The sequence below is a fragment of the Larimichthys crocea genome, chromosome XVI (genome assembly GCF_000972845.2).
Source record: "Larimichthys crocea isolate SSNF chromosome XVI, L_crocea_2.0, whole genome shotgun sequence".
Lineage (NCBI taxonomy): Eukaryota > Metazoa > Chordata > Actinopteri > Sciaenidae > Larimichthys > Larimichthys crocea.
In genome coordinates this window covers 21473560-21499978 of record NC_040026.1, presented here as the reverse complement: position 1 = coordinate 21499978, position 26419 = coordinate 21473560, and the positions used below count along the sequence as shown (strand labels likewise).

The window sequence follows — 26419 nt, the reverse complement described above, 5'->3', positions numbered from 1 at the left end:
GTTGGTTTGGTAACAGATGTTTGGGTCTAATGTTCTAAATATGTAAAATACTTTCTCTTGTTAGAATGAAAAGAAATGTTTTGGTGTATTAATATGTCTGTTGTTCTGGCGTCTGGGTTAAATTTGGAGTGGTACACTTCAACCGTTTCAACGTCGTGTCAGACCAGCAAAGCTTCTTGTAAGAATGCTACATCTGCTTTCTGCAGTTTAAATTATTCTGTTTATTGAGCGCTTGGTGGTCCGATAAAGGATGTATTAATGAAACATTGGGGATGCATTTTATGTCAAATCTATCTTGCACACAGAGATTTATGAGTTCCGATGTTTGCTGGTTCACTCAGATTCTCAAATATTTAGCATCTTACAGCGGATGTTTGCAACAAAATAAGCTGAAAATTTGAAGATGACACTTTAGGATAAACTCTCCTCCAATCCTAATGACTAAATGTTGTTTTGGCTTTTCTCCCAGCAGAAGAATTACAACAGAAAACTACCCCCCCTCTCTCCATCTGCCTTTCCTTATCACGCTCCTCCAAACATGTATTCTTGTTCAGCATCCACACAAACTTATTCTCCTCCTTTTTTTTTACCCCAATGCCAACAGCAGATAACTGTCTCCAAACACTCCTTAACATGCTCCCCCAGTGTTAATGATTCTGCTAATGACGTTCGCAATGAATGTGCTCACTGTCACAATCAACATTGCTGTGGGTCTTGCAATTAGGGACTAACAAAAACAACGGGCAGGGTGATGTTTGTCCATTGTAATGGACCTTTACCCCCCGCAGGGAGCTCTGAATGGTGGAGTCTGCCTCCCACCACCGAATAACATGTTCAGCGCAGGAATGGATGGACGGTCGGCAATGTGAATGTGTATTCAGAGGATTGGAGAACAATGAAGTAAATGTAATTTCTTTGGGATTCAATATTTAGTTTCTAAAAGAAGTCGCCAGGTTCTCCAGCTCATGAATAATTATAGCTAGGGGAGGCTAAAGGGATTACAAGCAAGTAGTGTTGTGCTGATTCTACTATTTGTTCTTCTGTTATGGTCCAGTATGTTTAATTCAAGAAGAGGCCGTGAGTAGATGTAGATGTAGAAGTGGATTGTGAAGTTTGGTCACTTGGGGATGTTTAATGGTGCTGACATAGCTCTATAGAAATATTTTGATTATGTAATACACAAAACATGTCAGTAAGGGCTAAATATAATCTATTATTGAAATAAAATGTATCATCTATCGAACAATGGATCAAGAGCATCAAACCACAAGAACTGCTTGTTGGATGGTACTCGGGCTAAGCCATCCCCAATGATCGCCTCGTTTGGCATTCCTGGAGAAGGCAGTCGTGAAACAGGCACATGTTATTTAATTTGCCTCCTTGATAGCTCACAGAAGAATCCTCCACCACCTTGGCAACGTGATACAATGTCTTTCTTTTCTTCAATTCTCACTGCAAGGTTGCAAAGTTTTAAGCCCGTATCTCCCACTTTAAGAGTTTATCTGCTCTCTCCCCGATCTGACTGTCGAATATCTTTAGACGTTGCCTGTGTCCGACCATTTCTGTAACGTTGTGAAACAGACGGTCCAACATTCGCACCCACTTCACACCACGATTGGCCAGCTGTGTGGAGGTGAGGAAGGAGCCAGGGCTTACACCTCTCCATCTACCCAGCTTCATCGATTTTTATCATTTTTAACACGAACAACCAACGCTATAAATGTTTTCCAGGAGACAGTGAAAATGTGTGCTGTTATCTCCAACAGCTTTGGTTTTGCTTTAGTTTTTGGGTCAGTCTGTTGCCAGTGATAAACTGTCCAGTAAAACAGCAGACAGACGGAGATACTGACTAGCTGGGTGAACATGGTGGAGCATTTATCTGCTTAAGGAGCAAGAAGTGTTAGAGACCAAACCAGAGCTAAATGGACTTGGACGTTCCTCAGGTTTCCAGAGAAAGTGTTTACAGTGAAAACACAATTCTGGACGCTTTAATATTAAAAGAAGACTAAACAGGCAGTTCAGATGTTCAGAGTATACATCACACATGTGAACGTGTAAGTGCGAACGTGCTAAGATTTACTTCCAGCCTTGAATCTAAATTGAAGTCACATTTGGAAACGAGGTGTTAGAAATGCCTCAGAGCCATTTTTTTTTAAGTGTTAGTGGGCAGACATTCACACCTTTAACAGACAGGGCTGCGGTTTTATATCACTCCTCGTGAAATGGAGGGAAGTGAGGGGTGAAATAAATGTTAACACAAACAAAACCAATTGGATATTATACTACTTCAATCACTTATTATAAGTAATGTGTTTCTGATCTACACAGATCTACTCCTGTGTACAGAAAAGGCTCGATCTAGTGTAGTATTGTAATAATTACTTTCTGTTGTTTGTCCCTTAAAGGGTGGTCTTTGTTTTTGATGAACAGTTAACCTTAAAGGTCCGGTGTGTAGGATTTAAGGTTCATTCAGACAGGAGTGTGGGGCTGCTGGGGGTTTGTCTGTTTGTCCTGAACATAATCAGGGCGAAACAATCAGGAATTAACTTTTTATTTCTCTGATTAACTGGGTTTATTGATGCCAGCGCTCACTTACTCTCATTCACCGTCTATGTCTCTTGACCTTTTTGCTCCCTCTCCATCAAACCATCAGACACAAACCACGTTAAACTTCTTTGTGTCTCTTTATTTTGCAGCTTAAATTGTGAGTCAGGCTCAGATTTAGAAGCTGAGTTCATGAAATAAACAAAGGCGGAACACAACAGGTCGAGTATCAAAGCTTAGTCCATGAATTCACCTGGATAGTCTCAGGTTTGACCGATCTGAGCGTCAGATTGGCGGCTCCAACCAACACGGACTAACCCAATCTGTCTGAATGCACCCTAAAGATGATGATAATTATAAAAACACTGATATCATTAGTATTACCTGTTATAATGGGGGCAGCAGAGGTCAAAAATCTAGATCATGCATTGCACTGATGCGTTCACATCATTACCCTTGTGTGAAGCAGAAAATGACGAAAACATGTAGCGCATTTATAAAAACCTCTGACAGAAAACTGGATTACTTCTCTTGGTTGTTTTGAACAGAGTTGACCCCATCTGTCTGGAATGATGACGTAATGTCTACTCCAATCATTAACGGCATATTATCTTAAAAGTGAGGTACCTTTATTGTCAGTGATACAGATGTTAAATTTAGGTCAAGTTAATGACACCTATGTTCATCGTCAGGTTCTTTGTGAGGAGAGTCATTGCTTTAAGGTGTTTTCTTTAAAGAAGCAGCAGCGTTTTAAGACAGTGTAAAAGAAAAAGGGATGATTTGCAACAAAAGGTCCTGAATTTGATCCAAGGTGGATTGAAGAAGTACACTGTGAACTCAGCCTAAACATTCACCGGGAAACCACGACGCACAACGGTTTGTCAGTTTCCAATAATGGTAATAACAACCTCAGCCTGACTGAGTCATGAACAACTCCACATCTGTACTTTATGATTATTTAAGCACGGTGGCAGTAATCATTCAAAGACACATTTTGATGAGGGTTGTGCTCTTTGTTTTTTGCGTCCGTAGACAAATAAATAAACTCACCTCATCGTTAAATATCACTTCGACTAAATCAATCCTGTCTTCAGATGTTTAAATAATGTTCTCTATAAGCTGTTTCCAATTTCAGACAGAAGAGTGTGAATGCCTCTGTAATGGGAAACAGAACCGTGTCTTCTTTGTGCCAGGTAAAAAAAAAAAAGACGAGTGAGACGAAGAGGGCAAGAGGAGAATCTGGAGCAAGGGTCAGTCCTGGCCAGTAGTCACTAATCAGCCCGTTCTACATGATAAAAAACAACCTGTCAAATTCAAAAGATCTGCAGCGGAAAACATAGTTTTCTTCTCTCCATCTGCTTTTCCTCTCTTCTCATCACGGCTCCTCTGCGACTGGGGAACCCCCCGATACTTGTTTTGGTCTTCTGGCAGCCCAGCCCTCAGATAGGTAATCAGTTTTGCATTGCTTCTATTGTGGATCTGTTTTGCAAAATGTCTTTATCTGGGTACATATGGGTGACAATGACCACCTGAAAAACTTCTGTCCAGCGTCTGAACTCTGCTGTCCACCACCATCATCAACACACCAGATGATAGAGGAGTCCAGTGCTGTCTCACGTTGTGTCCAAATAAAATATTTCGTGCAACTCTGAAGGAGAAACTGGAGGAACAAACATCAGATTTACAATTTTCAGGTAGCAGTTTATCAGCAAGAGAAAAGTTTGACTCCCTGGTAAGTGCAGAAAGTTTGTACCTGTTACTTGATTCCAGCTATCGGTTACACTTAACTATGAAGCAAGTTAGTGTATACATGTTAAAGAATATTTCAAGGATCAGTGTGCAGGATTTGGTGGCATCTGGGGGATTATTTTTCAAATGCAAACCCCTCCACTCGCTCTTCTGTTCCAAGTGTGAAAGAGAAACTGTAGTGGCCACGAAATGCATGAAAAACGTGAAAAGTATCTTGAGCCAGTGTTTCATTCGAGCCGGGGAAGCGTATTTCGGCTGCTGCAGTGTGGTCCGCCAAGAAATGCAGCAACATGCGACAGAGAATTTAAGCCGGATCAAACTTTTGGAGAAAAAAAAAAACAGCATGACGCCAATCAGATGCTCGGATCTGTCAAACCTCCACACTCAGACCATCCAGGTGGATTCATGGACTAAAACTCTGATCCTCTACCTGTGTGACCCGCAATTAACGTTTCAAAACAGTGACACGGAGAAGTTTAATGTGGTTTTGTGTCTGATTGTTTGAGAGAGAGGAAGAGCAGTGGTTGAATGACACAGACAGTGAATGAGAGTGAGTGCCAGCCTCCGTAAAGTTGGTCAATCAGCGAAATAAAACGTTTTTTTTCTTACTCGCTTGAGTATCATGAGTAAATGCAAACGATCCAGCAGGTGAACTCGAATAACGTGAGGTGAAAACTCTCCTGACTCCATGATCAGTGAGTGATGCTCACTACTGTTTTTCCTTTAATTCGTCATCCGTCTACATATCATTTAAAAATACGGGCAGACGATACTCTACTCTGCATACTGTTTACGTCAGGGGAAGCTGTAAACGTCTGCAAGACGTGAATTCTGGCTTCTGCTGACGCTGACTTCTTGCAGACATCCACAATTTATGAACGTGGATTACATGCGCCCAGTGCACACGAGGTAACACATTCAATACAGACATCTGTTGTCAAAGTCTGTGTCTGTTTTAAGATAAGCCATCAGAGCCTTGAAACCGGTCCAGGTGAACTGCAAACATTATCTCGCCTCTTAAATGCACCCAAATGTTCAGACTTGAATTAAAACCATTAAAGCTTCTTAGTGTATTAAAGATAAATGCGTCTCGATTTGCGACCCCAAATCCCAAAACGTCCTGATTTTTCACAGCTGAGTTTCAAAACGATGAACTTCTCACATCAATTGTCGAACTAAACAGTCCGGAAAATAGGAGGCAGGAAAAGTCTTGTAATTTGGACCACCGAGTATTAAAAAAAATAAAAACGCTCCTCGCACACAAGACATCGTGTTTGCTCATGAAAATGTTGGAAAATAAACATCCTGTAAGTTTATGAGGAATCAAAAGACAAAAACAAGTCTGCTCATCAGGCGGTCGGCGTGTGTTGGATCATGTTCAGTCAGAACAACATCAAACTCATTTGACCTCACAATAACTCAAGTATCAGAAGCTGAAGTGATTAAATTTGACTTATTGAACTAAGCTGACTTATTTTTATTTATTTTTTATTTAATTACACTTTTCATCTTTCAGAATCACACAACCAAACATCTGAAAACAGAAAGCAGCCAACTCCTTCACACTGTCTCTGCTGCAACCTCAGCGGCTGTGAAGTGAAGGGCCAAAAAACTGCAGTTCCTCTAACGTCCACTTGAGGCTGGCTCCAGAAGTGAGTCAGTCTCCATGAGTCCCCATGTCCAAATGTCCAACTTCACAGCAGAAATAAACATGTTTACAAAAAAAAACTGACGTGCATTCAACCCGTAAGATGCGTCCGTATGAGTCAGTCATATTTGAAATACTTGAACTAAAACGCCTCAGACAGCGTCGACAGAGTTGCATAACAGACTGGACTGACAAATATGATAATAAACAGATATTTATACACATATAGCCTGAAAACAGCTGCACACACACACACACAGGTAAGACAGAAACAACCACACATGATCTGTTTGACGTCTTTGTGATCCGTGTGTATTGTTGTTTATGCGTACACCATCATATCTTGTGTATGTTCGTACGAAGTGAATTCGAGTCTGTGGATTCACTTTTTTTTTATCATCTTCAACAGCTGTGCAACAATTTGACATGGCCTGTTTCTTTCTCTAACCGCATGACGTCCTCCCGTCTTTTCGACCTGTCCACATGCATTTTGGATTAACTCCTACAGAGAACATCGAGGGCGCTCGCCACATATTTCATAGTTGCTTGGTGTTAATTTTAATACTGATACGCCTACTTGTATTTCATCATCCTGCTGGGATGAAGAACGTGGCAGCAGCACTCCACAAATATTAAAGCACAAGGCTGGTTATATTCAGTAGTTTCCTTATTGTTCCATATAAATTCCATAAAAAGACCAAAACAAAACAATGAACTGATCTTACGGACAAGTTCTGCATGTATACTGATATTAAAAACAGCCACACTGCTGCAGTAAACTCTCACATGTATTAATTCATGGTTGAACACAGTCCCCAACAAAGACACAGTTTACTCCTGTTTGAGCAAACCTTACAAAAAGCTACAGTGGCCGGCTGTTTCAGGAAATCATTCAGCCTTTTAAAAGAAATGAAACTGTTTTTTCGTGACCTATTTTTAAAGATGTGGCTCGGTGGCACAGAACGGATGTTGGAAACTGTCGAGAGAAGGAATAACAAATTGTTGGTTTTTGGTCTTTTCATGGTGTTTGTTTAAAAAATAAAACAACACAAGGCATGCCAGACTTCATGGAAAATATTAAATGTTTGTTTTCATTTTGCTGCATGTCCAATAAATAATGAACTCTCAGGTCAGTCTTGAAATTAAATGAATGTGTTAATTACAGTAGTGGAGCCAGGAAACACATCTGACCCCGGCCTAACTATCTTGTCTTCTTCTCAAACAACACAATCATGTCAGAAACACTTTCCATCAAATATAGCTCAAGAAATGAATATCTCTAATCTTTATGACCGGTCAAAGGTCGCAGAGCTCCTTTCTAGTTGTTCAACAGATGATTTTACCATGGTCCAGGTGGAGGGGCCTCAGGGGAACCTGACTGACCCCTGGAGTCCTTGTTTGCTTCAGAGCGCTTAATTGGCTGGCAAACGTCATAGTTTAGTAGTTTTCCAAGCAGTAACCTCTGCGGCTGTGAAGTGAAGCCTGGTACAAAAAACAGTTTTGGTCTCTGTAGCTAATTTCCCCGTTCATGAACTGTACTGAGGGTGAATTTATATACAACTCACCTGTTCACATTATATTAAGGCTTAAAGTTATGCAGGATTAGGAGCGTGGACGCTTTGATTGACAGGTGAGTGCCGTCAGAGATGGTTTGAACACAGATCTGAGCTCTGTGGGTGACGTCACGCTTGTGTCGTGCATTCTTTTTACCGTCAGCGGTTGCTCTGCCATGTTTCTACAGCAGCCCGGAAAGGACAAACAAACTAAACACTGGCTCTACTTTGGACCTTTTCATGTTTTTCATGCGTTTTGTGACCACTGCAGTTTCTCTTTCACACTTGGAACAGAAGGGCGAGCGGAGGGGGCTGCAATCCAAAAATAAGCAGCTGGATGCCAGTGAAAATACTATTCATGTTCAATAACTCAGCATATAAATCGACAACTTGCTGATGGCTGCTTCGTCTCTGTTAGTCCTCTTACGCACAAACAGCGTTGTAAATCACGCTTTGCAGCGACACAGATTTGAGATTTGCATCATCGGACGACGTATCTCTAATAATGAGCTTTAAAAATACACCCTGACCATCCTGACTGCTGCTACAACAATCACTGCAGTGCATCTTTAAGTTATTTATGCTGCCCTCAGCTACGGGAAATCATAAAAACATGTTCTGAATGTTCAGCTGTAGCCAGATGGCAAACCTTCCCGAAAAGGTCAACCATTTGACAGCATTACATTTGTTTTGGTTCAACGTGCTTCCACATGGGGGAGACATGCTCCTCCCAACTCCAACCCCCCTCTTTTCTTTTGTTTTTTAAGTTTGGAAGGGAAAAAAAAATATATATAAATAGATAAATATTTTCTTACAAAAATCCAGAGCTCTGTTAGAGAGAGGCAGAAACATAGAGACAAACAAGGAAAGAGAGAGAGAGAGAGAGAGAGGCAGAAAGAGAGAGGAGGAGGAGAGCGAAGAGTTATTTTAAAAATAACGAGAGACGAGTAAAAAGGTAGGGCAAAGACAAAAACACCTCTCACTCTGTGCAACATTTCAGCTGTTTGTCAAACTCTTTCCCGTGCCCATGGATCCGTCATCCCAGAAGTTACTCTGAGGACGTGAAAGCAGAGAGAGAGGAGAGACACGGGCAGAGAGGAGGGAGAGAGAAAAGCAGCAAACCTTGGCTGAGGTGAGGAGAAAAGCAGTTGTGTGGGAGAGAGCGGAGGCGACGAGAGAGCGACGAAAGGCGGGGGAGTGGAGGAGTGAGGCTCCCCGTTCTTCCAGAGAAGTGAGAGGGGAAACGGGAAGAAGAAGAAGAAGAAGAGAGGAGTTAAAGAGTTGGGGAAGGAGGGAGCAGAGTCGGCTGGACATGGGGCTTTGTGCTGTTCTCCTCATCTGTCTCTCCCAGGCTGAGCTGGGGAGAGTCTGGGCTCGAGAGCATGAAGGTAAGCCCTCTGTTCTTCAGGTATTCACATGTTTTCCAATATTAAGACTGACCTGACCTGAATTCTTGCAAACAACATAAAACAGTTTGGGTTTTTTTTGGCACTTTTTTTTTCTCCTGATGATTTGCATGCATGTGTGAAGCCAACAGGTCCCTTGACATTTCTGTTTTCCAGTCACAGGAAACACATGAAATGGATTTTTTCTTAGGATGCGATGCCAAAAAAAAGCTCCATATTTCCGAGCCGCCTGGTGAACATTTGCCTGAAAAACACACGGCATGTGATCGGAAATCCTGTATTTCTGCAGATAAATGTTAAACCAGTGATTTCAATTATGACTCAGCGGGCGTTTTATAAAAGTGGAAAAAGTCAAAGAGAGCAGCAGCTGAGCCTCGAAGACTTTAATGCTGCTTTATCTCCTCTATAAAGTGTGTGCATCTTCTCTACCTTCCTCTGTGTGTGTGTGTGTGTGTATGCGCATGTATGTATTTTTGTTCTCCTTGGAGATGCATTATTTTTAGCCAGCCCCCGTTCTTCCGCTGCCACTCCTCTTCCGACAATCAGTGGTGCTCCAGTTTCTCTGGCCTCTCCTGTGGTCCCAGTTCCTCTGATCAGGGGCCTAGTGCTGCAGAGGACCAGAGAGACACCAACATCCACACACTAACACAAGACAATTTAAAAGTCCGGCAAATTGTCCGAGCTCATCTTCGATATTTGAACACCCCTAAAAAAAATTTGGTTCAAGTCAGGCTCACACCTGTGCAGATGGGAGTTCCCTATTTTGGGCCCTTTTCCTCCCAGCGTGTCATTTCATCTTAGTGCTTGCTCACACCAGAAAGTGGGACAGCTCTCGGCGAAATCGCTGCTGCAGGATGTTCGATGATGTGCATGCGCCCTGAATCACTTTCGCTTAAAAAAGGGAGTGTGCTCATTCATCTGACTGCAGGCCGCGCCGCCACGCTTTTTTTGAGTAACACTTCGGCAGAGTTTCATTAAATTGGATGCACGGCTGTCCCTGTTTCCTCAAAAAGGTCAACACTCTCAAGACTGATTCCCCCAAAACTCTTCACGAAACTTTCACGGGGACTTACTGTCTGTGTCTGCTGCATGCAGGATATCAAATCGTGAATTCAATGTTTATGTGCAAAGCAAGCGGTAACCTCCATGTCTGTGAAGTGCAGTTCCTCTAATGGCCAAATTATGTTTAAATGATATTAAGTTATGCAGAATTAACAGTGTGGATGCTTTGACTGACAGGTATGTGTTGTTACAGAAGCAACCAGGCCTCAGCTCCACCCATGATCCATGTCTTTGCCCATTTTCGTTGTAGTAGCTGGTTAAATGAAATGTTGACGTCTGGTTGCTCAAACAAGCCACCTGTAACAGCACCTACCTGTCAATCAAAGCGTCCACGCTCTTAATCCTGCATAACTTTAAGCCTTAATATAATGTGAACAGGTGAGTTGTATATAAATTCACCCTCAGTACAGTTGTCATGAACGGGGAAATTAGCTACAGAGACCAAAACTGTTTTTTGTACCAGGCTGTAAACATGTTTATTTCTGCTGTGAAGTTGGACATTTGGACATGGGGACTTATGGAGACTGACTCACTTCTGGAGCCAGCCTCAAGTGGACGTTAGAGGAACTGCAGTTTCTGGCTTCACTTCACAGCCACGGAGGTTGTTGTTGGATGAAAGATGATTTGTGGCTTGAAATCGCTGCATCTGACTTCAGGCGTCATAGGATTAGAGAGTCATTTGGTATTGATCAGCCATAATTCAATATATTTGGTTTAAAAAACTGTTTTCAAGTGATCAAAGATTAAAAGTTTGTGTGCAGTGATTAATTCCAGCACTATTCGATGCACTTGCCAATTTTAAAAGCAGATGCAAAAGCATTTATTATTATTATTGCCTGGAAACAGAGAAGCTACGTCTAGGACCAGCATGAACACGAGTTTGTCTTCTGGGTTTCAAACTGACCGGCTGCACTGATCAATATTCTAGATGAGCCTGAAGTTGCAGACAAATGACCTAAATGAGCTAAAAATGCCACAACACCAATATTTCCTCTTAAACTTTTTCTAGGTTGACACCAAGAGAATCTCTTCAGGGGCTTATTATTTCAACCAAAGGGAATAATAAAAGCAACTCTGGAGTCTCACCTTCATTCATGCACACGCAATACCCTTCGACAAAGTCCACAAACTCGTCATCTCGTCCTGTGAATGTGAGGTTAGATTGTCCTGACAGATTATTAGTGCTGGAATTTGGCAAATAACGAATAAAGGAGTATGCATTAACACGTCTGATTCAGATAAGCCAGATGTACTGAACATTTTTCACTGTAAAATAATCACCTATTGTAAAAACTATAAATATTGAAAACTCTGATAAAACAGACAGTTAAAAAACCGGCTGGCCAGCACATCTGCAAACGGGAACAGCATGTCAGCAATAAAACTGGAAAATATATTTCAGAAAGTAACAAAAAAAAACAAGTCGACGACAGTAAATCAAACATTTTCTGAACTCCGAGCCTGATCCGTTTGTCTGTATTTATCTAAACGTCATATTTTTCCTTTTCTTTTCGGGGTTCTTATCAGTCCAGCTGCCAGTGTTTGTGATTGTGTGTTATGGTTACTGCTGTTCCTGGGTGTAAGGTGCCAAATGGCTTCCTCCCACGCCATAAGCTCCAGGCTGGTTTTTGAACACAGATCGCTCTTTTTAAAATCCAACCACAATAAAAAAAAAAAACACTGCTAAACTGCATTGACACACACACACTGACATACATAGCGGTGACCTCACGTTGTGATTACTGTTCCACTCGTGATTCTTCGGCCAGAAGTCTGCAGGTGCTTTACAGATCCTCCTGCTCCTGACGCTAACGCTGTGCTTCATCTCTAACTCCACACGAAACTCTGCTGCTATGGGGTCGAGACTTTGTTTGTATCCGTTTGTGTGTGATTACGTCTCCTCTGATGCGTTTGGACAGTCCACGATCGTTCACTCCTGCCTCAGGAGTGACGATGTTGGCCCTTTGTTCTCGTTTGTCAGGCCTGCAGATAATTCTCTTTTTCCTTCGTGCCCTCGATGTATCCTCGCTTCGATCTGGACTTCAAAGTGTCGTGCATTTATGCAGAGAGAGATTATTTTCAAAGGAACTTTGTTTTTCAGCCCTGGACTTCCTCCAGTTGAACCGACTGAAAGACCATTAAGCTTTTGTGTCAGCTGAGGAACGTAGTTTGGTGTCATGCGTCTTCTGTGGCTGTCTAGCTTTCGAAAGCTGCTTTCTTACTTTGAAAATACGACCTGTAATATTTCTGTCATTACGACAAATGATTAATGCAACACTAGATAACGACAAATAGATCAGAGATATAAAAATAAAGTCATGACGGGACGTCACAGAGCTACTGTACATCAAGAGGAAAGGACAAAAAAAAAAGGCAGGGGAATGTGAAATAGGTGCGTGGGATGAATGAACACGATGTATAAGTGTCTCACAATGCTGTGTCCTAGTTCAACACCCACTAGAGGTGGTTGCTGCAATGCAGGCACCTCCTGAAGAGGCAGATACAGTGGACACCGCTGCCATGCGGGTGCCACCGTCTCAAAATATCTGATTTATACGTGTTAATCGTGCAGAATGAGCCCACGGGAGTCGGTGCTCCTGGCACTGCGAGATATGTTGGATTAACCGGCAGGAAATCTGACGTTCTGCAGATGTAAACCGACACCGTCCTGGTGGTTATTCTAAATTTAGAGGACTGTACTGTGCATTTTGTTGCTAAAAGAGGGAGCAGTGTGTATTTACAGTTAAAACCCATCTGCTATTCACCAGCAAATTGGTCACATCCATCAATCTAGTCATTGTGCTTTTTGGGCCCTGATTCAAATTCACCAGGATGTTATTTTCTGCTCTAGTTTGCACATTCCCAGTGCAGGTTCTCACATGGACATGTGTCTGCCAGACCTGATGCTACTGAGGTCAGCCCTAAAAGCAAAGCCCGGCCCACTCTTGAACTCTTTTTAGCCCCTTTTCTTTCGTTGGAAGTTCATCCAAGCCCAGATGCAGACAGTTAGACGAGGTTAGAGATCGTCCAGGAGAGAAGGCGAGACTTAGGAGAGGATTGTAAAGTTAAAAAGGATGCACTCCTGAAGGACTTGATGTTTATAGACATACCATTCTGTAGTAACTAATGCACAGTTCCTCCTCCGCCTCTCTTCCGCCTGCTGTTTGACGCCTCCTCAGCTGTTTTGTGATGATGAGTGCTGCCAATCTGACCCAATTAGGAGCCTCTTGTTCTGAAGCTGTGGAAATAGCTTTCACTGCACCGTAATCAAACAAGATACCTCATTAGAGCTGTCTCCCCTGTGTGTGTGATAACCTCTCCACATTTCTTCCTCTTGTCCCATTTTGTTTCCCAAGTCTCTTGTTGTCGTTGTAACAACTTTAACAATAGAAATATCACTTCATTCAATCCTGATGCAACCTTGATGATGATCATGAAAATCTTACAGTTTCAAGAGGTCACTGCACTCGGCCAATAGAAATAGTCCCTGACATAATCCCTGTGTGAAACCACAACATGTCAAGGTTTTTACAGACCCATAACGGGGCGGTGTCCTATTCAACTTTTTGTTTCCCACACTGGCAAAGTCATTACCCGCCCTGCTTTGACTCTTATTAGCTTACCTTAACCAATCTAACCAACCCAAACCAACGGGCAGGTCATGCCATTGGGCAGTGTGAGTGTGAAACTCTGTATACAGTGGTCCCTCGTTTATCGCGGGGGATACGTTCCAAAAATAACCCGCAATAAACAAAATCTGTGAAGTGAGTTTTACAATTATTATACATGTTTTAAGGCCGTAAAACTCCTAACCACACACTTTTATACACTTTTCTCAGACAGTTCTCTCCCATTTCTCTCTTATTTAAACACTCTTAAAGTTCAAACTTTCGCAGATTTAACAAAAATAAGTACAATACTGTATTAGTAAATGAAACCAAAGATCAAAACCTGTTTTCAAGGCCAAACATTTTTAACAAATTTAATTTTAATGATCAATCTACGAGGTTTGACACATAAGAAATTATTACCAGTAACTCACGCGTAATTCACAGTTCCTCTGACGGTGCCGAACACAATGTGCGTTCATACTGTACAGTACGTTGTAAAAAAAAAAAAAAACATGCAAAATTACACAAAAAAAATCTGCGAAACAGCGAGTCCGCGAAAAGTGAACCGCGATATAGCGAAGGACGACTGTACACCACATTCATCTCTAAAAGGGTTAACCTAAACCAGGCTACACAATGGCAACAATCATACAGAGTTAGTAGTATACAGCCATTACAAAATAACATATCTTGTCTTGGATGAATCGAAATTTATCCGTATCGGGGAGGAAAAATGGTGCTGGGAGGCCGATTTTGTTACCTTGGTGCAGAGCCAGGCTAGCTGTTTCCCCCTGTTTCCAGTCTTTGTGCTAAGCTAAGCTAATTGGCTGATGTGATATCGAGCTTCTCATTGAACTTGTTGTTGCACTACAGCGAAGAACGAACAAAGAGAGCTCGAATGCCAAATGTCAGTATTTGTGGTAATATTTAGACGCCATCTGACAAACCATGTGACCACATGGGTCAGATACCGAAACATTACATTCACATTTGTAAGTGCTAAACATCTCGTTTCCCAAACCACGGTAATTAATCTGCGGCTTTAACAGCCTCTTCTCTTGTGGTTTGAGGCTTTCCACCAGATTTTGGAAACTGGCTGCACGGATTTGTTCCCATTCAGCTACAAGAGCTTTACTGTGGTCCAGCACGGATGTTGGGCAATAAAGTCTGGCTCCGGTTCATCCCAAAGGTGTTCAATGAGGTTGGGGTCAGGGCTCTGTACATGCTGGTCAAGTTAGCACACCAAAAACTAGGAAAACAGGAAATGAACTTCCTCGAACTGCTGCCACAAAGATGTTAGATAACTATTGTCTAAATTATCATTGAATGCTGCAGAATCGAGATTTTAATGGGAACAAACAGACCTAGACAAACAACTCCAGGATGTCCACATACCTCTGATCAAATGTTGTAAACACAATTTAAAAAGGAAAAAGGCTGAGAGAAAGGTCTGAGAGTCGGGCTGGCCCTTCCCTTAAAAATGATCATAACATGTTGTTAGTTCGCTAAGCTGAGCAGTTAAGTAACAGCTCACATAAAAAAAAACAACGAGACAGCAAATTAGATTTAATGCCGCAACTTGATCTTCAGTGAGAAAGCAGAGACTTTCTGCTGATCTCGCAACTCTGATGACCGACAACCGTGAGTCATGCGACGATTTATTGTCCAGAAAGGAAAAAGAAATGCATTCTTCGGGAAAAGTAAAAGAAAAAAATAATATATAAACATCTATGATCTGTTGAGCAGATGACCTGAGATGTAGGTGGTCAGCAGAGATGCAAATACACACACACACACACATAGATTGTGTGCATACATGGCAACGCTGGCACAAAATGAAGGTTGTATTCATGTTTCACAATTAGTGAAAAACCACCTGAAGGTCCAGCCAAAACACACATGCCACATTATTAGTTTAAAATGCAGAAATTAAAAAGACATCATGGAGCTATTTCTGCATGCCGGATTAAAGAAAGTCGTTTTACTCATAATTGCTCATTAGTCTTTTCTGCTTGGTTTCTTGGTGATGTTGGTTTCTAAACATGGATTTCATTTTCTGTGGGAATGTCTGCTTTTAATGACCACATGGTTTAAAAGCTTTAATTTGGTCTAATTTAAGATTGAAGACGACATTTTACCAGATCAGTTCAGAGCTCTTTTCACACATTTTAAATCTGATGAATGAGCTCAGTTATTACAAAAGTCTGGAGTCTTTTATTTGGTCCTTTATTTGTCGAGGACCTGGTGGTCAATGAAACATCTTGACCCTGCAGATCTCAAGTGACATCCGTTTGTTGGCGATGTCTCTGCATGCATGGTCCGCACCTGTTCGTTCATAATGCCTGTCTTGTTCTAGATGCACTGAGAGAAGGGACTCCTCTGCGGACAGATGGGGATCTGTTCGGTTTTCACAGAACCAGGAGGGACGAGCGGAGCCCATACAAGCACAGGGAGGCCCGCAACGCACAGGCTGAAGGAGGTGGAGGACTTGATATCAGTATGCTGCCGGACAACAACATGACCCGCATAGTGGTGAGCTTTCAAATCCAGCACGACTCGTATGTAGTTTACAGGGATGGCAGTAGCAGGATTATCACTTTGAATTCTTCTTTTTGAAACATTGGGTCCTTGATTTCAGACAAAAGTAGCTTCTCATTTGTAGCTGACGGCCAAAGAAATGGGTGGAATGGTATCTGTGGCTGGCAGCTGGATAATTAACATTAGCTCTGTGAGTTGGATGAAACCACTGACAATATAAAGAATGGACCGCATATTCGTGACATCACCCACAGGTTTCTAAAGAGCCATTTCCAACTCTGTGACTCTGGCCACTGCCATGAGTCCAACGTCTTCCACCTTCCCGATAATCTAAAAGTCATTATGGATCGTAGATGGAGCTGAGGCGGGCTGAATGACGCCTACTTGTCAGTCAAAGCGTCCACGCTCTTAATCCTGCATAACTTTAAGCCTTAATATAATGTGAACAGGTGAGTTGTATATAAATTCACCCTCAGTACAGTTGTCATGAACGGGGAAATTAGCTACAGAGACCAAAACTGTTTTTTGTACCAGGCTGTAAACATGTTTATTTCTGCTGTGAAGTTTTTAACATGGGGACTATCAAGTGAGTTCAGATCCCTGATCCGCTAACACAACGAAAAAGTTAAAAAGTAACAACCTGGGAAACGGATGACAGAGTTTCTCACTCTCTGGCCTTGCAAATGGGGAAGTGAAACCCCCCCAGCAGAAGGCCTGAGAATGGGGAACGAAGAGACTTATGGTAAGCCTTTGGACATTTAAAAAATATATATGAGTATGTGAGTAATGCATAAAGACAAAAATGAGCTAAGCTAAAATGTGATTAATGATGATTCTGTGTTTAAACAAATGCAAAAATGAACTGTTGAAATGAGTGTAACCATAAAAAAAAAAAAGAGTGTGATTACAACTGAAGATTCTGACTACCGGAAATTGTGAAATCATTGCAATAAGTTGGTAGCTAAGGTGAAAAAATAATAACTAAATCATGCTGAGGGGTTGAGGAAGTGAAACTTGAGCAACCCGTCGTCAACAGCCATCGCTTCATCACATCCTAAAAGGTTCTAACAGGTTACTCTAGTCCAAAGAAATTAACGAACCCATTTTTCTTGAGGATCGGACCCGTGAGACCGAGAGCTGGACCAGTACCACCTGAACAGGGGTGACTCGGGATCTAACAGGACTTATGGAGACTGACTCCCTTCTGGAGCCAGCCTCAAGTGGACGTTTGAGGAACTGCAGTTTTTGGCTCTTCCGCATTGGCATCTGCATTCATTTGCAGATATCTGTTTATAGAGTTTAGCACAAATGTGCCTTCTCGTCATTTTCACGTATCAAGTTGCTAATCGGACTGCAGAAGAAGTCTTGGCCCGGGATATTTGTCATCTGTTTTCCAGATATCTGCTGGCTACACCGGAAGCCGTCTCTACAGGTTGTTGGAAGTTGACTTACAGACTCGATATGTGGTCTGTAGATCTACATGAAAAACACTTTGTTACGTCCTGCAGCTGTTGTAGCTTTTGTCTTGACTCAAAATGAGTAACAAAACAAAATATTCCCCACTCCCACCAAGAAATTGGCAAACATGAACACAAAGGGCTTAACCTTGAAAAGCAGGGACTTTAGCTTGGATGTGTTCTTGTCAAGCCAAGTCTAGCTGAGCTTAAGAAGCTTTGATTGGAGGTCACTGGTATTAAACTTCTGTCAGGAGGACATGTCCCGTGCCATTTTCCATTCATTACCTTTTAAATCCGTTCATGTGTGTTTGTTTGATTGTGTGTGTGATGAGGTTTTATTTGTGTCTCATGTCCCAGACTCTTCTTTCGCTTGAATCAGCCTCAGTAAAATTCAACCCCAAATAAATTGTGTTGTACATTTTTTTTTTCCTCCTCTCCCTACAATTCAAATTGAAAACAGACGACGGCCTCGTCCTGCCAACTTACAGTGTTTGCTTAAGCGTGGATGTGCATGTGTGTGTGCACTTGTGAATGACTCACTTGGACAAGATCACAAGTAGCCCTGTTGTACTGTGCCTGTTGCCTTTTTTGTACCCCGATCCCAATTTCCAAGACCCTCCACCTTGTGTCCAATGGGAGTCTTTTCAATAAATCAGTCAGCTGTGAGTGAAAAAGTATGATTGTTCCCCTCCTCCTCACCTAGAAATCCCACACCCCCCTCCTCCAGAAAACACAGGTTGGTCAGGCAGTGAAGATGTGAGAAAAAAAGTGGGTCACTTGCTGTATATGGAGCAGCCGGAGAGGCAGCGAGAGTGCTGCATTTAACTGCTCCACTTTCTGAGGCCCACACTAAACCCCAGAACCATTGCTCTCTGTCACCTTGAACCGTGGCATACATTAATAACGCCATCAAGACTGGAGATCTGCTCAAAGACACATGCCCTCGTTGTCAAAGCGATGCGTGTAATGCGTAAACAGCTCCCCCAAGTGGAACTGTGTGGACGAAAATAGAGGAGATAAATCCCAGATGTCTGGTGCGGAGGTTCCCAACCAAGCCCTTAACACAAAGCAATCTCCTCTTATAACCACTTTTAATTGGCGGTGTTATGTCTTTGTTTTGTGACTGTTGCTTCTCAGATTGACTGAATATTTATATAAGAAAGATAAAAACAGAAAGAAAAATCTCAGATTTTGTGTTTCTTACCTTATACTTCCTCGGGTTCATCCTGTGGGTTGCCAACTCTCAGCTTGGGCACTGCTATCCTCGTGCGGCATCCATTTCTGATTCACCATTGATGATTTCATGACTGAAAATAAATAAACAGACATGTTGACTTGTCAAAGCCAGCTGGCTCCAGAAGTGAGTCAGTCTCCATAAGTCCCCATGTTAAAAACTTCACAGCAGAAATAAACATGTTTACAGCCTGGTACAAAAACAGTTTTGGTCTCTGTAGCTAATTTCCCCGTTCATGACAACTGTACTGAGGGTGAATTTATATACAACTCACCTGTTCACATTATATTAGGTTAAACTTAAACTTAAAGTTATGAATAATTAACAGCGTGGTCACTGAAAGGTAGGCGCCGTTACAGGTGGCTTGTTTGAGCACCCAAGCTTCATTCAGTCCGCCTTAGGTCCGCTGATAATCAACGTCTTTTCCGATTTTTAGACTAGCCGGGAGGCGGAAGAGGCCAACATGGCGCCACCACCGTCTCAGCTTCAAAACAGCTCTTCAGAAAGCTTTGGCTGACGTCACGGATACAATGTCACAATCTTTATATTGTCAAACGTCGGATCCAACCAACCAGTTTACTATCACACGACAAAGAAACACCGAATGCTCACCTCTAAAAGGCTGTAACCAGCAAAAGTTTGTCATTTCTGCTTGATAAATGAGTTTAATGATTAATCGATTAATTAAAGGATTGCAGAACAATTTTTTCTTGATTAACAAACAGATTATGTTTATAGGCAGCTCCAATCCATTCCAGTATTCACCACTGTTTATCCAAATTGGTAATAAATCATCTCTTTTCTGTACAAAACTGTGCTGAATCACAATTTAAATAATGTTATTAACAATTTCTTAACAAGCTGTGAAACACTGTGGACAGGCTGTTGCTGTTTACTCAGCTGTGTCTAATTACCATTAATTCTCTGAGCTGACCGAACTTCAGAACTCCACCTCACCCATAAATAATGTTTTATGAGAACTTCACTTCTTCTAATGAGTGTCCTGTTTCTCTCAGGAGGACTCCCAGAGGTACTACAGATGGCAGAGTTTTGGTCCAACAGACAGACGGACTGAGGACTTGTGGGTGGATCTGAACAACCTGCACAAGAGCCAAGTTCAAATCCACGGCATACTGTCCAACAAATACCGACAGGCAGCAGTGAGACGAGCACAAACACACACACATACATACATAACCGTCTGATTTAACACCCAGCCATGTCTGATATATTTTCTTTTCCACAGAGGGTAGCGCTTTCTTTTGATTTCCCTTTTTATGGACACTACTTGAGACAAATTATCGTAGCGACTGGTGGTGAGTTTCACTTTACATTATTTGATATCATAGCAGGACTCCATCCATTGTGCTCTTCCAAATAAGAGATTGGTGCGTCTACCAGTATGCTGAAGGAGACTTTGTCCTACCCTGGGGAAATATTCAAGCATACCATTTTAATTGCTTAAAGACTTGCTGTGCATGTCCTACATTTTTAACCCCAAGAAAATTACCATGAGAGTTATTTGTTCAACATTCCTGCTTCAGTTACACAAAAATAAGCGAATGTGCAGCACAACATTTGTTTAGTTTCTTCATGCCTTTATACCTCATGATGAACAACCAAAAAACAAACTCATACTACACTGCTGTTATTTATGTTTGTGCTGAATTGCTGCACTTTCATCACATCACATCACACAAGCAAAATAAGATGTGTAGAGAGAAACCAGTTGACCCATGAGTGGTACCATGCATCTGCAGCTTTTACCTTCATTACTACAAATCACCTATACTCTGCATCACTGACTGTACAATTTGTTGTGTATTCTTCCTCTTCCACGTGACCAAATGGAGTTTGGTCTATTGTCATTAACATGGGGACTTATGGAGACTGACTCACTTCTGGAGCCAGCCTTGAGTGGACGTTTGAGGAACTGCAGCTTTAGGCTTCACTTCCTTTTCCTTTCGCAAAAGTTACAGTTACCAAGGACTGAGTCTTCCTGATGGTGGTTTGTGCTTTCTTGATGACCAGTGCCCGCAATCGAGTACACGTCCTTCTAACGGGTGATGCGATTTGATATGTAGCTCCTCTTGAAAGGTCACTGGAATATAGCAAACTACATGATCTTTCTCTGAAGCAGTGTAATATTCCCAACCCAACCAACACAAACCCACATGTGCACGTCAACCCTCTTGCGTCCAGCCAGTGGTTTCTCTAAATCAGCAATTGGGTATGTGTCTACCATTGTCCGAATTCAGGCCAATAACTAACACGCAACACGCGCAAAATTGATGCGACACAACCGATAAACATTGGCCACTGCCAATGGTGAATGTCGTCTAATTTGCAGATAAGCCGATGGCAGTAAACAACAAGGTGATTAGCAGCTGAACATTGCTATCAGTTGACATTGGGTGCTTCCCTAAACGCAATACCTGTACAAAGGTTTTGATTAATAAAAGAACCCAAAGTTCTCAAATGCTGAATTTTGGTCTTGTACTCAGCAGTCATACAAGAACTAAAATAAGATAAATTTTGTATATCTGCTCCCCAGGCTTCATCTTCATGGGGGAGATTACTCATCGGATGCTGACGGCTACACAGTACGTCGCTCCACTCATGGCCAACTTTGACCCAAGCTTTTCCCAGAACTCAACAGTGAGGTACTCGGACAACGGTAGGTGGGAGTTCCTAAGTAAAGTCAGTCATGTGTGTGGGAGCTCCTGGTTTTTCTTTGACCAACCTCTGTATCCTGCTCCGCTCAGGTAATCTATTTGTTGTGGAGTGGGACAAAGTGCGGCTAAAGGACCGAGAGGCTGAAGGATCTTTTGTTTTCCAGGCAGCGCTCCATAGAAATGGAACCATTGTTTTCAACTACAGAGATGTAAGTAATTCATTTCGACTGTTTGCTCTGTCGTCTATGAATGGATTTTACATCTGCGAGGGAAACCACCTGAAGATCCCATGTCACATTTAGCCAAACAAACACTGTTATTATTTTTCAGATCCCTGTGCCAGTGGTGAAAATTAATTCCACCGAGCATCCAGTGAAAGTGGGACTGTCTGATGCTTTCATGGCACACGTCCCCTCCTCACAGGCCTCAGGTCAGTCCTCTAAATCTTTCTTTAAACACTACCTCATCCAAGATTTATCTATTGGCAGGAATGTAAGATAATATTCTTTAATGCATAACGACCTGAAAACAATAAAAATAATGGTTTTGTTGCTATAAATGAGCCCTTTTAAAAAGCAGATGCATGAAGAGAAAACATTAGCATGCGGACATCAGGCACATTTTTGATTTTATGTCTATTTTTTATTCTAAACAGGATTTATTGAGCAGTCAGTGGTTTTCTTTCCTTGTGGGCATCAACTTGTTCAGAAACCTGTTTTCTTTTAGCTTTGTACACAATTTTATACCAAATTTATGACTTTATATCTTTCTAGGTTTGTGTGTTTTGCTTTTGAAGTGGGCAGACTCAGTTTGTCACATTTCTGTCCAGCAACTCGACTTTATCAGCAAAAGTTTGAAGCAAATCTGATCAGAGTTATGGGGTTGTTTGCTTATGTTACCAGCACTGTGAAGTCTAAATAAATAAATGCTTCATCTCTTCTCAATCTCAACTTTGACATTGTTATATAAAGATACTTACTTTAAAGGTTATCTGATAACAGACCAGACTTATAATCCTGAGTGTGTAGCATTCTTGCATTCTTCGGTGTCTACAGTTGATCAATGAGTACTTCTAAGAAGTCAGACTGACATGTTCAAAAGATAATTACTGCTCACTAACAGCAGAATCTCACTGTGTCTCACCCCAAGTATAACATGCAACTTAATTGGTGTAAATGGGTCATCGCCTGTTTCTCTTTCCTTTTGAGGCCTTGTCTGGACCTTTATGACATATAATGACCAGCTTCTTTCTAACTTCTCTTGTTATAATGAGGTACAGCAGAACACGCTAACATTTTATATTTGTGTTGAAGATACCAAGCACCGTACTATCTATGAGTATCATCGTGTTGAGATTGACGCCACAAAGATTGTTAGCAGATCTGCTTTTGAGTTCACGCCTTTGCCCAGTAAGTATCCTCACAAACCTGAACAGTGTATGGCAGCATCGCCTCATTGTTCATCCCTTTAACTGTAGCACACTGGTTTATCCGATTCTTCCAGCTTGTCTTCAACACACAACCTGCGATCTCTGCCTATCATCCAACTTGACAACCGGCTGTGGCTGGTGCAACACACTTCAACGGTAGGGTGAAAACCTGAGAGCTTTATCTTGTAATGATAAATCTTAGAGAGCCCGGCTCCTCTCATTGTGTCCTCGCTGAGTTTCAGATGCTCTGACGGCATCGACCGGCATCGACAAGAGTGGTTAGATTATAACTGTCCTGAAGAGGTGAGATACATTTTCCCATTTATACGACAGAGAAATTAACAGTGTTTCGTTCTTTCTTGAGTCATTCCTGTGGGTATTCACTCAGGCTAAAGGCACATGTGAGGACTACAACCAGGAACTACCTGAGGGGTCTATGATCTCCTTCAACAACTCTTCCCCAGGTCCAACACCAACTGCAGTGGTGGCCGAAGACCAGCCTGTCACTCGAGGTACATTTTCTGAAGCAGGAATCTATAGACCAATTTCACAGACATGAAGTATCCTCAAAATATCATGACGCCTTGTGGTACAAAGAGTAATTCTGGTTTATTACAACTTTGGTCTTATTTTCTTAGTTTTGGCCATCATTGTTTTTGGTAATTGTAGCTTTGTACCCATAAAGTTAATTGCTAAGATTTGAAAATACAACAACACTGCTAAAAGGAAGGTTATCCAAAGTTATTTGGAAGAGAAACAGTATAATTATTACCAAAACTGTTGCTTGTAAGTAAACTTAAAACAAACAAATGTCAAATGTCAGCAATTCTGACTCAAAATGTGAAATAAAAGTGGATCAGGAGTACGCCTTTAACACCAGATGAGGTCTGGTTCTTAAACCGGTTCTGTTCAGGATCCCACAACAGTCAACAATGATTAATCTTCTTCACGTCTGCAAACTGTCTGTAGTTGAACACAATAGTTGTTTCCAGATCTTGGCAACTATTTTGGCACAATGTTATTATTATTAGATTAATTTATGAGAAATTGCCAAAGCAATGAAAAAAGTTCCAAAGATGTAATAAAGCAGAATTGAAGCTGGCTATATACTATCTTTGGCTTTATTTGTCAATAAAGTTGACAAAGCAACACAGACACTAATTTTCTTTCCTTTTTATGTTGTCATCTGTTTTCTCTTGGGTAAACTATGATGTGTGCAAAGTGCCGTATAAATAAAGCTGCGCTGAGCTGAGATGTTTTCCTGAACATATGAAAGCTTTTAGAAATACTATATAAACACACCGACATTAGCTGGCAAGTACAAGTACTCCGGTCGCCTTTCTCAACAACACTCTGGAACTCTTTCTAGTACCAGAGACAAATCCACGTGGATGAAGGCTCCACCTCCAGCTGAACCTGTCAATAACTGAACTGCTGGTCCTCCCAGTCGAACCTACTATACACGACATCAACTGAAAAATTGACTTCCTATCACTGGCCCCTATCAGGGTAGCAAGAAACTTAGGAATCATGATCAATGACCAAACCACCTTCTCTGATCTGAACGACGCCTGGCTCTGCCACCCGTACGCTCTGGGCGATCCAAACTTTTCTTGTCCGTTGTTCCCTGTTGGTGGAACGTCTTACCAGTTCCTACCAGATCACTCGGGGGCGTCCCTCTCTACCTTCAAAAACCTCCTGAAGACCTCCAGCTCTTCAGAGAGGACCTCCTCTCCAACACTACCAACAAATGGACATGATAAATCTATCCCCTCTTTAGAATTGTCACTTGCTTCTATGCGAGTAGCACTTATTGCTGCATTAACAGGTCCTTGTCGAACTGTACTTTGTTTGTTTCCACAATGGCCTCTTTAAGCAGCCACCTCTACATGCAGTATTGCTCTAACAACAATCTCTGCTTTCCTTTCTTTCAGATTCACAGACCGGGGGTCCTCCAAGTCATAAGGGGATAACTGAGAACACGGCCATCATAGCAGGTGTAGTGGCTGCGTTGGTTCTGCTTGTAGCGCTGACCTTACTGGCTGTCTACTACATCAACACACACCCCACAGTGGCTCCACCGTTCTACCTCATGCAGGTAAGAAAACTAAATCCACACAATCTGTAGAGCATGTTTAATAGTTTATAGATATCCCACATGCACATTCATGTCTGTCTGCTGCCTGGCCTTTAGCAACTACTGTCTGTTGTTCGTAGCGACGCACCAATAACTTCTGGCCCTCCATGAAGTTCCACAACCAGGGCTGTCACTCCAGTTACGCCGAGGTTGAGCTTGGGGGTCACGAAAAGGAAGGTTTCATTGAAGCTGAGCAGTGCTGCTAAGGGTCCTGGACCTTCAGGACTCGGACAGAAGAAGAAAGGACACCATCTTGAGGACTGTAAAGGTATAACAAGGGGATGTATATGGACGATCAGGCCGACCATCGACACAGAATGTCCTCACTCCAACCTTGGCGGCTGGACAGTGTTTACTGTAACTGCTCTTGTAGCTCTTGCCAGCTTTCTCTGTGTCTTCTGCTCTTTGCCATCACACAGGGGATTTGCCATATTATCCAAGGGTTGGAGGGTCTGAGCGGAAGACGACTGTACAGAAATAATGAGATGCAAACGTGTAACTGTACGAAACCAATCAATGCAAGGGGATGTCAGGGAACGAATCGAACAAGCCTTCATACTGCAAACCAATGTACAGCTCAACTTAACTATGTGTTTTTATTTTGTTTTCATTCAGTTTATGTTATTAATTATTGTTATATTCAGTTACTTTTGTTTCATGAAACTTCCACGCGACCAATGACTGGTTCATAACATGTTATATCTCTGTGGACTTCACTATAACAGATATTTAGCTATATAACTGATAGTGATTATAATGAAATTCTCTGGAGAAATGTTGTTGTTTGGATGAATTTTAGAGGCATCAAGTTACCAGAGTTTTCTTTGAACCTTTCTGTTTAAATGTCTTCTAATAAAAGCTGGTGGTGAGTGTTGATATTAAATCTCATGCTTTGGTCAAGAGATGAAAACCGATCACTGAGGAAAATTATCCCAGTCACTGACAGGTGAGTGCCATCAGGTAACTATGCTGATATTTAATTTTAATAACGTGTCAGAAAGTGATCCATCGATCCTTTTTCCATAACTGCATGGTCATAGGGGACTGGAGCCGATCCTAGCTGATATAAGGCGAGAGGCAGGGTAGACACATCCACACCTAGTGGGGGATTTAGAGTGACCAATTAAAGGTCCAGTGTGTCAGATTTAGAGGGCACTACTTGCCGGATATGGCAAAATTAATGTATAATTACCTAAAATGAAGAATGTTTTTGTTCCCTTTGAGGGGAATGAGTCTTGTATATCTACTGACACAGCAGGTCCTCTTCTATGTAGTCCACCATGTTGAACCGACATGTTTCTACATTAGCCCAGAATGGACAAACCAAATGCTGGCTCTAGATAAGGCGTTTTACACGTTTTGTAGCCACCATTCTT

At 41.9% G+C, this 26419-nt stretch overlaps 2 protein-coding genes across 4 annotated transcripts in view; one reads left to right on the top strand and one right to left on the bottom strand.

The window, feature by feature from the left end:
• Positions 1-26419, bottom strand: part of LOC104933161 (dickkopf-related protein 3) — a 31978-nt gene that overhangs the window by 4701 nt on the left and 858 nt on the right. For 2 of the 3 annotated variants that reach the window (XM_027289075.1, XM_027289074.1), the window contains exon 2: positions 18773-18875. In XM_027289075.1, the coding sequence (XP_027144876.1) occupies positions 18773-18793 (21 nt within the window). In that variant the 5' untranslated portion in view covers positions 18794-18875. Of the gene's footprint in view, positions 1-18447; positions 18562-18772; positions 18876-26419 lie in introns of all 3 variants that reach the window. The other variant, XM_019259248.2, reaches the window with a different exon arrangement.
• On the top strand, positions 8377-25919 carry LOC104933162 (plexin domain-containing protein 1). The gene is made up of 13 exons (XM_010748544.3): positions 8377-8882; positions 15930-16105; positions 19819-19962; positions 20049-20118; positions 21357-21479; positions 21568-21686; positions 21808-21907; positions 22791-22886; positions 22981-23062; positions 23149-23209; positions 23295-23418; positions 24841-25004; positions 25124-25919. The coding sequence occupies exons 1-13, from the start codon at positions 8807-8809 to the stop codon at positions 25247-25249; spliced, it is 1461 nt and encodes a 486-aa protein (XP_010746846.3). The 5' UTR covers positions 8377-8806; the 3' UTR covers positions 25250-25919.